We start from the raw sequence: 13,896 nt of genomic DNA, 5'->3' as shown, positions 1-13,896 counted from the left end.
TTTTTACCGGGTTATATCGGATTTTTAATTAACAAATTTTTCATTAAATCCGAACAGGATTATATACAATGTATCGGATCTATAGGTTCAAACATGAATCTAGGTCAGATATGAAAACAAATTTTAAAACTCAAACATTATTATAGAACAGCTACCATATTTCGAACAAATACCATATTTTGAAGAGAAAAAAAACAAATGATAAAAACCTAAAAACTCAATTGTTATGGTTCGAAATGAAAAATAATGGTAATTTGTAAATCAGTTTTCGATTAATAAATGAAAAACAAACAAACCCGCGCTTTCTAAGCGCGGGTCAAAATCTAGTATACTATTAAAACATGATACACTTTCGGCTTTTTCACTAATTGCCCATAGCTTTTAGTCTAAATGTATCTTTCATTAAGGGTAGTTTGGACACGTTGAAATTGAATCATTTTCGTTAACAAATAATGTGTAAGAATATAAGTAATTTATTTTCTCCAGATTTTTTTTGCTATATTCTCTACTATTTAATGTTTTAATAATAATTAAAAGTAACCAAATATAGCTGTTTTGAAGCTGTTTAAATGTCATTCCTTATTTTACTTTTCATTATTAATTAATTTCAACCAAAAACTTAATTTAGGAAATATTCCAAAAAACTATTTACAGTAATTTTCTTAAGATATACTCACTATAACTTTTTTTTATTTATTATTTAAAGCTTATTATATTCAAACTTATAATTTTACTACCAAAGTGTTATAAATTTATAATATAATATTTGTAGTATGATTTATATGAAAGTAAAATATCAAATCTATATAACGATGAATGTTAATACAAAATCATGTAATACTAAATATTTATAGTGGGATATGTCAATTAAAAAGTTGTTGTAGTCTACGCTCAAGGTTTTTTTCTTATATACATATTATATTTAAATATTTGTAGTGGAACATTTCATTCAAAAAGTTGTTGCAATCAACTGACGAGATATTTTCTCTCCTAATTTTATGCATTTAATATTTAATGTTTATAGTAAAATCTGTCAACCAAAATTCTAGTGCAATACACTCACAAGCTATTCTCCTTTACCTTTACTAAAAAGATATACCAAAAATAATCTTACCTTATAAGCATAATATGTTTTGAGAAGAATATTATATTTCAAAGTTTCTCGTCAGAGCTATATCATTTAGAAAAGTTTACTAATTTACTATATATGACATTCAAACAAGAAAAATGAAGTCACAGAATGTTTATGATGTTATTTTTTATGCTTTCGATTTAGTAAATTTATTTTATTTTAAAATGTTAAGACTTTGTATGTTTGCATCTATCTTTTGTTTGCTGGTTCTAATTTTGGTTTATGTGCAGATGAACTATCATAATGATTCCTCTTTTGAAGACACATATGATTCCATCATTCTTCATTTTCTTCAGTTTTTTCATGTGAACTAAACAATTGTCTTTTCTATTAATCTCTGGTAAATTCATTATCTTCACATTTCATATTGTACAGTCCACCTCATAGGCAAGATCTTGATCGATGTGATGTGATATTTTTTGCTTTCTAGTTCCACTTCATTCCTTTTTTCTTACATGTCTAATTAACATTGCAAAGTGCTAATTATGCATTTATGTCAGTGTCATGGAAACAAAGAGGCTGAGTAGAATATCACCAGAAGCACAGTCTAATTCAGCACTAACTCTCCTCTATCTCTTTTCTCTCTCGACCCTTCTCTATACTCGACTTCGAAGAGGAATCATGAAGCTGAGATGTGATCTTGGATCTTATTTGAGCTGGCCTTTCATTGGAACACTTAAAGAACATAATATATGAGTTTCTCTTCAAAACATCTTCCAGTCTGCAGTCTGAGACGTTCGAATCATTGACACAATACCATTTACCAGGACCAGAATTCTATATACATTTAATTAATCAGTATATACATTTAATTAATCAGTAACCATAAGAGTTAGCTGAAAAATTTAAATCACTACCTGAACATATGCAGTATAGTGCCCAGTCTTAAAATCTGATCCTATATGCTCAACAAAACCACAAAGCATGTATTTTGGTTGGTCCTGCCTTTTTAACAAAGTAAGTAAATTTGAAAAACAAACATTAATTTAAGTTGAAATCTTGTACCTCGTTTGGTTTAGTCATGAATGTGGACAGAGTCAAATTCTTCTTGAATAAAATGTGTGGATCTATCTTACCAACTAGCTTAACCCTCTGTAAAAAAAAAGTAAGAACAATACTTTTTGCAAATTGATTTATTAACAGAAATATAAAGCTTACTTTGAGATGTATAATGAGAACCTCAGGTGCTACTAGAATTGAGTTCTACATATCTTTGTCTTTGTTTCTCCTACAACTAAAAATGGAACATTTTTTTATAAAAAAAAATAAAATAATCATATGTGGTATAGCTTACATTTGACATTCAAAGCATACAAGCTCCTTCTCAAAGTTTTTTTTTCCATTGCTTCCACCAGTGTGCTTGCTATAGGAAGACCAACATGGTTAAAGTACACCTCATTATCAGATTCACATTGACATGCTGAACATTTATAGTGTTGGTTCTCAACACCACCAAAATATCTTCAGAAGGACATGCATAAATCAGCTGGATGAGGAACTCATGAGCATCTTCTTCTCTATCTTCCTCAAAGTTACCCCTCCAAAATCTGAGACGCTTTACAAAATCGCATGGCATGTTACTTGCATCTTCCCCACATTGTTTACATAACATGTATTTCCTTCATTCTTGAACCCTAAGGTAGTCTTAGACAGCTGTAGATATTCAACAACAAAAAATTAACCATAAACCCTAAAATTGCAGAGATTTTGCCCAATGGTTGGAGCAAATTCTATTATATGATGTAAACTATCTACCTAAATAAAAAATATGTTATTGGATACGAAAAATATAGCCATCAAAAAACTAAACTGAAAAATAGAGAAACATTAGGGAGATTTTAATAGTGCATCTAAGATAGGTCTCATTTTCTCTAAACACTAATTATATAACTATATTCCATGGTAGGAGACGATCTACTGTTTTAGAGTCCAAACTGGGCATCTTTAAAATTAGAAAACCGGATCAGACACCAATTTGGCTTTTTACCAATGGTTGGACCAAGTTCTAATATATGATGTAAATTATCTACGTAAGTAAAAAATATGTTATTGGATAAGAAAAATACAGCCATCAAAAAAGAAAACTGAAAAATTAATAGAGAAACATTAGGAGATCTTAATAGTGCATCTCAAATCTCGTTTTCAATGCAATCCTTTAAGAAAAAATATCGAGAATTAGTGTTCGACGATGTGCCCCACCACTTTTTTGTATCTAGTTGGTGAATAATAATGAGCACTTGATAATAATATCTTACAAAATTCTTTTTCTTTAAAGTATATTGACCTTTTCTATAGGTTGCAATTTGATTCAAACAGTATTTGATTCCAGTTGTTGAATTAAATTGTTTTAACAATACTAAGGGTTAACCCGGATATTTTGGTTTTCAAATGTTAACTATGTAAATATTATTTTGGATGTTGTATTCAAGTTTAGAATCAATCATGTTGTAATCTCAAACTGGTAATACAAAATCTTATACAAAACTAACATAAATTGCAAAATTTCTGGTAGATACACTCGAGATTCAGGATCAGCAGGAGGAGACATCTTCTTACTGTGTATCTTGATCAAGATGCTTTCAAATTCCCTCTATACTCATGCACAAGCCCTTCTGAGACACTTCTTGCTCTACCATGTCCAAACAGCTTACTAACTATAGCTAGAGAGAAATTAGTAACAGTTGCGAGCCCCAAACTTGTAATCACGTTTCCATCAATAACAACTTCAGCTCCTTCGATCATTTGGTCACTTGCAGGCCCATCTGTGTCTGAAACGTACACAGCTGTTCTCTTCTCCTGCAACATAATCCAAATGGTGTACAGTGTTTGCTCATATCTATAACAAAAAAAATTCTTAAATTCACCTTGAGTAAACCATGCTTATGCAGGACAGTAGATGAAGAGTTAGTAGCTCCATATATTCGCCCAGCTTCTTGTCGTTCTTTGAGTAGCTTCTTGATAACTTTGGACTTCTGTAGACGTTCTGAGCCAGCATGGCCTCCCTAGATAATCCCATCAATAGAAAGACATCAAAAGTTAACTCACCATGTAATAAAACATCAGTATATAGCTCTAATGATCTTGATGTCTTACAGGAAGAAGGATTAGATCATATGCTGATTCAGCAGCTTCACCAATCAATTTGTCAGTAACAATTTTAGTGCCTTGTGAAGCCGTAATCCGCAAAGATCTTTCAACCGATGCAACAGTGACATCTACTTTGGCTCTTCTAAGAACATCTGCAATTGTGACCACTTCAACCTCTTCAGATCCATTAGCTACCGGCATAAGAACCTGAATTTAAATATTTATTTACACCATTAAAACATTTTCACATAATCTACAAGAACCAGCCAACTTTCTAAGCTGTCGTATTTAAATGAGCGTGAAAGAAGAGGGAATTGGTTATAGCTTCATGCTGACTTACACGAGGTGTGTGGTTTAGAGACCAGTCAATGCTATTCACCTCTTCAATCTTAGGATTCTGGTAACCATCGCGTAGAAGCTAGAGAAATGATTAGAAAAGAAGAATGTTACATATCAAGATGGATAAAGAAAAGAACGATCCAAAACAAGTGAATAAAGATAAAGACCAGAAGCTCTCCAACAGATTGGGCTGTGGTCTCTCCAAAGAGCTGGTTAGCCAAGGAAAGAGCAAACTGAAAAGAAGTGCCTGGTCCACGGCTAGTCGTAAGCTCCCCTGAGACCTGAATGTTTGTCTTAACAGCCCAAAACGTAGGCAGCTTCCCGAAAAACGCAGGATGTCCTGTTGTCTTGCACAATGAAATCAAAGTGATTAGTTACAATCTGATAATACAAATCCAGTCCTTAAGCTTTTATACCTTCTTTCTAGTCAAAAGCCCCCATGGAAGAAGAGTCATAGCCGGAGCCATGGAGATAGCTCCGTACAACCGCTTCTCTTCAGCTTGTCTCTTCATGATCTTCTCCAAAACTCCACAGTCTCTTAACCTAACAGCACCAGGCATGCCTCCCTTTCCACAATTTGATAATAAATCAGCCAAAAGCAGAACAAGCAGGAGATGTTCTGTGATGTCTAATTAACTTACCGGCAAAGCCACTAGATCAAAAACTTGTTCAGCACATTTCGAGATTAAGACATCAGCAAGCAGCTTGGTCCCTGATGAGCCTTCAACTTCTAGCTTCTGCTCCACGGAGGCAAGAGTGACATCAGCACCAGCTCGCCGTAGAACATCGACTAGGACTACAGCTTCTATCTCCTCCGTACCGTATCCAATCGGAACAAGCACCTATATAAACGTGGTTTATCAATTTTTATCTCTCTCTAGGCAAATAAAGGTGGGAGCTTTAGATTCTGAGAAGGTGTAAAGGAGAAACCTTTTTGGGAATTGGCACGACGCCAACATCGATACTTAACGACGCTGAAGAAGCTCTGAGTCTTAAGCTTTGGGCTTTCCTTTGTTTCATTGGTGAATGAATCAGAGAGATTGAATGCAAACTCGGAGGAGCAACAGTCGCTGAGATAGAGCACATCGAAGAGATGAGTCTTGGCTCTGTTAGAGTTGGACTCAGCGAAGATATCATCGAAAGCGAAGATCTTAAAGAGCACAGTGACGTTTGCTAATGCAGCTAGAGAGAGAGAGAGCGTCTTATCTATTAACTCTACAGTTCTCGAAGTAAAGCGAAGAAGACGAATGAAACGCGGTCGTATCATCGCCGTGTTGACAGTTCGTTTACCTTCGAAACTTCAGAAAAAGTATCTTATTTGGTTTGTAATAGCAACAAGGCGCCCGTGGCCCAATGGATAAGGCGTCTGACTTCTAATCAGACGATTGTGGGTTCGAGTCCCACCGGGCGTGTTCCTTCCTTTATATATTTTTTTTTTTGACAACAAAAAAATTCGTGCGGTACAATTTGCTATAACGGAGTACCTAAAAATACCTGCATTTTTTGAGTTAAATGTATAAACTAAATGAGTACAAATATGCTTATTGAAATGATTAGCTCAACCTTAAACTGTCTTTGGCCCGAGTTCATCAAGAAGAGGAAGAGCAGGACCTTCCCTGAAGCCGATCTTGTGAGCTACACCAGCCCTTGCTGCTGACCCTAGGATCGAGATCTGTATGCTCCCTGTTGGTGATGGAGACACTATCTGTCTGTCGAATCAATTGATTGATATCACAATGCTGAGTGTGCATTTTCACCAACCACCCTTATGTCTTTCGTTACTCTCCATTGACCATTGTCCTTCTTTGTGTTTTGCTTTCTATGTGAACAAAGTAATAATGTTTGTTTTGTTTGGGTTTCACTATATTATGTACAACATCTAAAATAAAATATAAATCATTAAGTTTTCTAAAAAGACATGAACTTATGCATAACTAAATAACTAATAGACAAAAGTCCATAATATTTTCTACTAGAGGAACCTACAAATAAAATAACCTGGAGGCCCCTAATACTAACCAAACCCAGTGAACAAAAGTAGCTGCTGAATTTTTTTTTTTGTTTAGTATATTTTCGAAATAAACTAAGCGTTACATTTCAAAAATTGATAGATTTTCTTGAAAAATAGATAGACCACGAGAATATAGGAAAATCTCTTCATATTTTAAATATATTTTTTTTCAAACTGATAAAAAGCCATGATAATTTTGAATATTCTGTTTTTTTTTTTGGAAATATTTAGCATAATTATCTAAACATCTCGTCATCAAAATATGTAAAAACAACCCTCAAATTTGAAAAAGGAAAATAACCATTTTTTCTCTACAGGAATATAAGAGATCGTGTTTTCTTATTTTCATATTATTTGCTTTTTTCCCCGAAGGTTTTCTCTGAAGTTGAGGGTAATCGTGTGTGCTTCAGATATACTATTCTTCTCGAAGTCCTTCTGTCTCTCTCTGGCCTCAGAGTATACATCAACTATATTCTGTAAGTTTAATTCCGCCTCTAGTTCTCCATATACGATCGTTCCTCATAAAGTTCAAAATCTTATTTTTGGGTCAATTTTTTCTTTTTTTTGTAAGAAACTATCTAGTTCTTTGTATCTCACCCAGAATTAGTTAAATTAAATTGAGTTGATGTCTATAAAGGTTTTCTAATCAATGTATATGTCACAGGAGACAACAATGGAGAAGCCAAAAGATCTAGACAAAATTTCCGGTTTGGTTGTTCAAGGAACACCGGTTAAGCCTGAACCGCCACTGAAATTCTATGTTCGACGAAAGCCTCCTAAGCTGCTCAATAAGTTACAAAACATGGATGACTCTGCAAGTTCTGGTTCTTCAGATTTCAACACAAACAATACAACTAAAGAGGAGTCTGTGAAAAAGAGTGAAGAGCCAGAAACTTTTAAAGGTAAATATTTAATTCAAACTGATGTTATTATCTATAGTACCACGCTTTTATTTAATTTGTTGGTACAAGTCGATATACAAAGTCTTGATGGCACACATGGGAAGAAAAACTCTAAAGAAGAAACTGAAGAGAAAAATGCCAAGTCAACAGTTCTTCAAGGTAAAAAATCTACTAAGAAAAATATAGTTAGCAGTTAGCACAAACATCGCAACTATCAAACAATGATAGTTTTCAATAACACTATATATTAGAAATTTTTTAGGTAGCTACAAATTGTCATGTATTGATCTTGTTTGTGATTGTTTTACTTGGTGGAAAGATGATTCACAACATGTTAATGGAGAAAGAAAGAAGAAATATTCTGAAAAGATATCCAAAAAGAGATTCCATAGGCCAATGATTATGGAAGATGGCAAGAAACCAAGGAATCCCACCAATCTTCAAATGAGAACTATATCTAATAAAAGGAGTAAAAAGCAGAAATGCGATGAAGATGAGTATGTAGTTGAGCTTCAAACTCCAGAAAAGCAGAGTTCTCCAAAGAGAAGAAAAAACAAGGCGAAAAAGAATGTTGCTCGAACGTTGCCGTTTGATGAAGAAGGTATTTCTGGTTGTCTTGAACTCAGTAGAAGTGTTTGGCCTAGTTTTCCAAAAGGCAAAAGGAGGATGACCACACTTCGCAGGATTGATTTTCATGTGTTGATATCACCAATCTCATTTCCTATGCCCATCTGGAAAAAGCAATCAAAAAGGTCTAGTCGAAAGAAAAATATGACCAGGTGGACTATGATTGCTCTATCTTATGAATGCATAGAAGAAACTTTGTCATTGGTAGAAATTCATCCAGATGATATAGGTAATCAACTATTTTTCTTTATTCTTTGTTGAAGTATTTTTATTATATACCTATCTAATTATTTGTTGATGTTGTATTTAATTTGATTATCTATATATTTCGGACAGATATAAAAAATATGGCACCAAAGCTGAGTTTGATGCATTCTAACCAGAAAATAACAGATGGTAAAACTTTTATCTTTGATAATGTTTTGAAGTGTTTGTTTAAGTTCTTAGAAAAGAATAGATGATAATAATTTTGCAATATCAATTATATGATTTTTTGTTGTTGTTGTGTAGGCTCGAATGAACACTTGAAAAAGGCTAAGAAAATTAGACGTCAAGATGCTTCTGTTCAGACTAAAGGTAATGGGTGTTTATACAATTTATTATATATTCATAAAGTCTGATATTTTCTCTACTATATCTAGTTATATTATGTATATATTGTTTTTACATATGTACTCATAACATAATCAATTTTACAGATTTACACACTGAAGAAAAGAAAGTTATGAATAATCTAACTCTACAATTAAATTATCAAAGGGAACACAATCTTCCATCACTAGCCGATGTTCCATTACACAAAGAAGGTAACCATATTTTTATTTTGATTTATAAGAAAAATAATTTTGATGTTTCATTACACGGAAACCAGTTTTATATTTCAAATTACAGGAGAAAAAATCATAAAAATCTTGCAAGTAGCTATCACTTTTGATTTAAACTTTGATTTGTTTTATAAATTTACTACATATTAGAAGAAGTAGTTAACTATGAACACCATCACTAGATTCACCTCTACAACTATCATACAGTAGTAACATGTATAGGTATAAAACAATTGAACATTTAAAGAATAATTGTATCTAGGATAAATAATAATAATAGGGTTCAACATATTAATTGCGTTGCAGACCACCATATCTTAATGCAGATACATTATAAATTACTAAGATATTAATTGCGGATTTCTTCTCTAGATACACTAATATATAGCGTGGTTGATTTGGTTACACATTATTAATTGTTTTGTTTTTGTTTTTGCAGATATACTTATGAAATCTGTTACTAACATAAGGCCTGAACAGTCTATTAAAAAGGCTACTAAAGGTGTTGCCAAGTTAATCAAGGAGATGGAGAAATTGAATATCAATCGAAGAGTAACAACTTTGGGCAAGGCAAAGAAAAAATTGGTTATTGCAAAAGTGAATCTTGATCCTGAAACCATTAAAGAGTGGGAGTTATTAATGGAAAACGATCTTCCACATCGTTCATATTCCAATGAGGAAAATACAGAGTCCAAGTGGAAAGGAGAACGAGAGATCTTTCAAAGCCGGATAGAACTTTTCATCAACCGGATGCATCTTCTACAAGGTACAATGTTATTATTTGTAAGATATTTTGTTAGCAAAAAAATTTGTGCATTTAATTATGTTAGTGGTTCTATCTTGTAGGCAATAGGAAATTTAAACAATGGAAAGGTTCGGTTGTTGATTCAGTGGTTGGAGTATTTTTGACACAAAATGTTTCCGACTACCTTTCAAGGTAAAATCTGAATCAATTTACAAAACTTTGATATGAAATATTTTTTTTGCTCTAACAACTATTTTCTACAGCAATGCTTTCATGAGTGTTGCTGCAAAATTTCCGGTGGATGCAAAAGAAAGTTTGGAAAGCTTAGCATATTTCATCGAGGAACCTCAAGAAGTTAATAACTTAGTTGGTGATGGTCAAAGACCAATTCAGAATGGGAACGATGATGCTAAAAACTCACTCGGATCTGTCTCCTTACAAGAAAATTTAGAGCATGAGAAAGATGCAAAAAGAAAAAACAAAAAAACAGGTATCATGGAAGATGAGAGTGTTGATTGGGAGAGTTTGAGAAAAATCTACACAAAAGAAGGATTTAGGGATACAATACATATGGACACTGTTGATTGGAATGCTGTAAGGTTATCTGATCAACAAGTTCTTGCTGACACCATCATGAAACGAGGACAACATAATGGTCTTGCAAGAAAAATCTTGGTAAGAAACTATTTTTGTTTAAAACCTTGGTGATATATTATTTTACAGATACTAAAATGTCTTTTTTTTTTTCTAAAGAAATTTCTCAACGACGAAGCAAAACAAAATGGAATCGTGGATCTTGAATGGCTTCGAGATGCTCCTTCCGACTTAGTGAAGTATGTTTGTGTTGATTTATTTAATGTTATTTAAGCTTTATATTGGAAAAAGTCACTAAAACTTTTGTATTATCAGGAGATATCTATTGGAGATAGAAGGAATAGGGCTAAAGAGTGCTGAGTGCGTGCGACTTTTAGGACTTAAACATTCAGCTTTTCCGGTACGAAATAAAATTATTAAAAATTCATATCTATAATCTATTTGTTATCTTTTAACGATCATTATCTCTTGGATGTGTATAGGTTGATACAAATGTTGGACGTATAGCAGTTCGTCTTGGTTGGGTTCCTCTTGAACCTTTGCCAGATGGTGTTCAGTTGCATCAATTATTTCAGTTAAGTATTACTTTTTTTGCTAAAGAAATTAGAAATATAAGCAATTAACACTTTACTCTTTTTCAATTAGGTATCCTTCAATGGATTCAATTCAAAAATATCTTTGGCCACGACTATGTAAACTACCTCAAGAAACACTGTAAGTTTAATATTATTTTTAACAAACTAATCATTTATGATATCATATATAGACATGTATTGATTATCTTAGTACTTTTATTCTTATAGGTACGAGTTACATTATCAGATGATAACATTTGGAAAGGTGCACCTTTTCATTATGATATTTTTCAGTTAAATACATATCAGTACTCATTTGGATTAAATCTTGTAAACCACAGGTCTTCTGTACGAAGGTTATTCCTAATTGTAATGCATGTCCGATGAAATCAGAATGCAAATATTTTGCAAGTGCATACGTCAGGTTACACTCTTTCTTCTATACATTAGGATGCACTTTAATACGAGTATCATTGCATGTCTCTTTACCATTGCCTGTGTACACAAAAAGAAGAAATATGTTAGTTTATTTAATTTACTTGACAATAACAAACTTGAAAAGTCTCATTTGTTAGTTACATATATAATTACACATAATTTTGCAAGCAAAACAAAGCTCTCTTTAAACCGTTTCTAGTTCTCAAAAGGCAACCATATAACCAAAGAAAAATTATTTTAACAGACGTTGACTTGCCAGTTTTTTTCTCTTTCAGTTCCAAAGTTCTTCTCGAGGGTCCTGAAGAGAAGACACAAGAGTTCCAAGAGTCCCAAGAGTCACAAGAGTTCCAAGAGTCCCAAGAATCACAAACTTCATATTGTCATGATAACGATGCAAAGATGACATCAAAGATAAACTCGATTGAAGAATGTGTTTCCACTGAATGCAGTAATCAAACTAACTGTTGTGAGCCAATAGTTGAGTTCCCCTCTTCTCCAGCTAGAGAAATTCCAGAGTTGCCAGACATTGAAGACACTCCTTGCAGAAGTTCTTGTCGGTCTAATGCTGCAATTCCTGGAATCAATATCGACATTGATGCACTGAAGAAAAACGTAGTGGATGTATTTAAGAAAATTGGAACGATTCTCAACGGTTCTGATGATGAGATTTCAAAAGCATTAGCAGTAATGACCCAGGAGAATGCATGCATTCCAATGAAGTTGCCTCGTAAAACAAAGTACTATGACAGATTAAGAACTGAACATGTGGTGTAAGTATTGTTTATCTACTTTTGCAAGATTATCATATTATGGGAATATATAATCTACTTTGTTTTGCAGATATGTGCTTCCTGATAACCATGAGATCCTCAATGATGTAAGTATATATATACTAAAGATTGGCATCACTTTTGTATGATCTGTTAGAATATTAATATGATTTTGTTATGTATTATAGTTTGAGAGAAGAGAATGTGATGATCCTAGTCCATATCTTCTTGCCCTTTGGCAACCAGGTATGGTAAACACACAAAAAACTTTTATCATCATTCACATAAGCATAAACTAATTTTTCATTCGATTTTTTTTTTCTAGGTGAAACGTCAAACTCGTTCATGCCACCAAAGAAGAAATGTGACTCAGATGGAACAAACCTCTGCGTGATTAAGACTTGTTCTTATTGTTGGAATATACGAGAAGAAAGTTCAAACACTTACCGTGGAACAATTCTGGTAAAAACTGAATTAAAAGACTTATCATTCTAAATTTCTAATAACTCTATTGACTTGAACTTACATGGATCAATGCAAATTGAACAGATCCCTTGTAGAACAGCAATGCAAGGTGGTTTCCCACTTAATGGCACATACTTTCAAACCAATGAGGTAAGTTTATTTTTTCTGCATTGTATTGGTTTTCACTGAACTGAAAACTTTTTTTTTCCAGGTTTTTGCAGATCATGAGACGAGTTTAGAACCTATTGTGTTTTCTAGAGAGTTATGTAATGGGTTGGAGAAGCGTGCGCTATATTGTGGTTCATCAGTGACATCCATTTTTCGGATGTTAGACGAAACAAGAACTCGACTATGTTTTTGGACTGGTAACAAACGTTGTCTAGTTTCGAGTTTTATTTAATTATTAAGTTGAAATATATGAATAACAATATGATGGTGTGATGTGCAGGATTTGTATGCATGAGAGGATTTGATAGAAAGCAACGAACTCCAGAAGGACTCGTCCGCAGACTACACACCCCACCCGATGAGAGAGGAGAAAAGCACATGAGAGACTGATCGATTTGTTTCTTTATTATTAGTATTTTCTTTAGTTATCAAAGAGGTTGAAAAAACTCTTTTTAAGTAGTAAACAAGTTTTTCTTTTCATCTCATATATTTTGTTCAAAATGAAGTTAGATAAGTTCATCTTCATACCATTCAGCAATAGGATATAGAAAAAACATACCACGATCTTTCAATAGGTGACAAATCCAAGAGAGAAAGCTGCAACATCCAAAGCAACTTTGGATTGGGTCTTTGCCTTTCTTGATATCAGACGCTGTAAATTGCTTCTCATGGAAATAAAAACCTGGTTACACAACAATAAGAGTAATAAATCATCTTTGAAAAAAACAGCACTAGAATGAGATGATGATATAAGCCGGACACGACTCCTACAAACTTCAACAACATGTAATATACATTCTGTTCTTGGATGCAAAAAGTTAAATTCAAGAAAATCCAAATAACTTCAACAACATGTAATATACATTCTGTTCTGAATATGCATTTGGAGATATATTACACTACTAATTGTTGTCTCCACCAAGATTAATTAAAAAGTCCCTTCATTTGAAAATACAAAGCTCAAGCTCAAACAATCGACCATTTCAGCATCTATACAATCTATCACATCGAAGTTAGAAACTTATAGAGTACAACGAGCTTACCATAAGAACAGCACGAGAGACTAGCTCTGAAATGGCGCAAAGGAGAGCAGAGAAAGGAGTGAACAGCGAATCCATGCCTCCTCTTCTCTCCACCGATCAGTTTTGGGCCTAAACTACTATGGGCTTTATGTTTCTTTCTTCAGCCCAAATCCAAATGCTAAAGACGCGTAACCGAC

General features: G+C 33.3%; 2 protein-coding genes, 1 long non-coding RNA gene and 1 other non-coding gene across 5 annotated transcripts; 2 read left to right on the top strand and 2 right to left on the bottom strand.

The window, feature by feature from the left end:
* Positions 1-3,555: 3,555 nt before the first annotated feature.
* LOC106438566 (protein DJ-1 homolog C-like) lies at positions 3,556-5,798 on the bottom strand. Its single transcript, XM_013879766.3, has 8 exons — positions 5,489-5,798; positions 5,200-5,400; positions 4,975-5,124; positions 4,726-4,905; positions 4,560-4,637; positions 4,226-4,426; positions 3,997-4,134; positions 3,556-3,928 (listed from the first exon to the last, which is right to left on the bottom strand). The coding sequence occupies exons 1-8, from the start codon at positions 5,693-5,695 to the stop codon at positions 3,701-3,703; spliced, it is 1,383 nt and encodes a 460-aa protein (XP_013735220.2). The 5' UTR covers positions 5,696-5,798; the 3' UTR covers positions 3,556-3,700.
* Positions 5,799-5,897: 99 nt separating this feature from the next.
* Positions 5,898-5,970, top strand: TRNAR-UCU. Its single transcript has one exon. It is a non-coding gene; the product is annotated as a tRNA-Arg (tRNA).
* An 883-nt stretch (positions 5,971-6,853) lies between these two features.
* Positions 6,854-13,162, top strand: LOC106438567 (DEMETER-like protein 3). 2 transcript variants are annotated; one of them, XM_013879768.3, is made up of 23 exons: positions 6,854-7,045; positions 7,234-7,471; positions 7,541-7,630; positions 7,791-8,327; positions 8,435-8,494; positions 8,609-8,674; positions 8,797-8,904; positions 9,362-9,688; positions 9,769-9,859; positions 9,931-10,342; positions 10,421-10,500; positions 10,577-10,661; positions 10,744-10,835; positions 10,907-10,975; positions 11,065-11,101; positions 11,178-11,260; positions 11,550-12,044; positions 12,115-12,151; positions 12,233-12,290; positions 12,370-12,506; positions 12,594-12,659; positions 12,721-12,874; positions 12,958-13,162. In XM_013879768.3, the coding sequence occupies exons 2-23, from the start codon at positions 7,243-7,245 to the stop codon at positions 13,065-13,067; spliced, it is 3,423 nt and encodes a 1,140-aa protein (XP_013735222.2). In that variant the 5' UTR covers positions 6,854-7,045; positions 7,234-7,242; the 3' UTR covers positions 13,068-13,162. The 2 variants fall into 2 exon arrangements, with proteins under 2 accessions (XP_013735222.2, XP_013735221.2); XM_013879767.3 differs by having other exon boundaries at positions 6,882-7,045; positions 7,234-7,630.
* Positions 11,348-13,865, bottom strand: LOC125580556. Its single transcript, XR_007318268.1, has 3 exons — positions 13,721-13,865; positions 13,237-13,359; positions 11,348-11,848 (listed from the first exon to the last, which is right to left on the bottom strand). It is a non-coding gene; the product is annotated as an uncharacterized LOC125580556 (long non-coding RNA).
* Positions 13,866-13,896: the final 31 nt, after the last annotated feature.

Source organism: Brassica napus, chromosome C1 (assembly GCF_020379485.1).
Source record: "Brassica napus cultivar Da-Ae chromosome C1, Da-Ae, whole genome shotgun sequence".
In the NCBI taxonomy this organism is placed as follows: domain Eukaryota; kingdom Viridiplantae; phylum Streptophyta; class Magnoliopsida; order Brassicales; family Brassicaceae; genus Brassica; species Brassica napus.
Note: the sequence above shows the minus strand (reverse complement) of the source record. Positions and strands in the feature narration are given on the sequence as shown.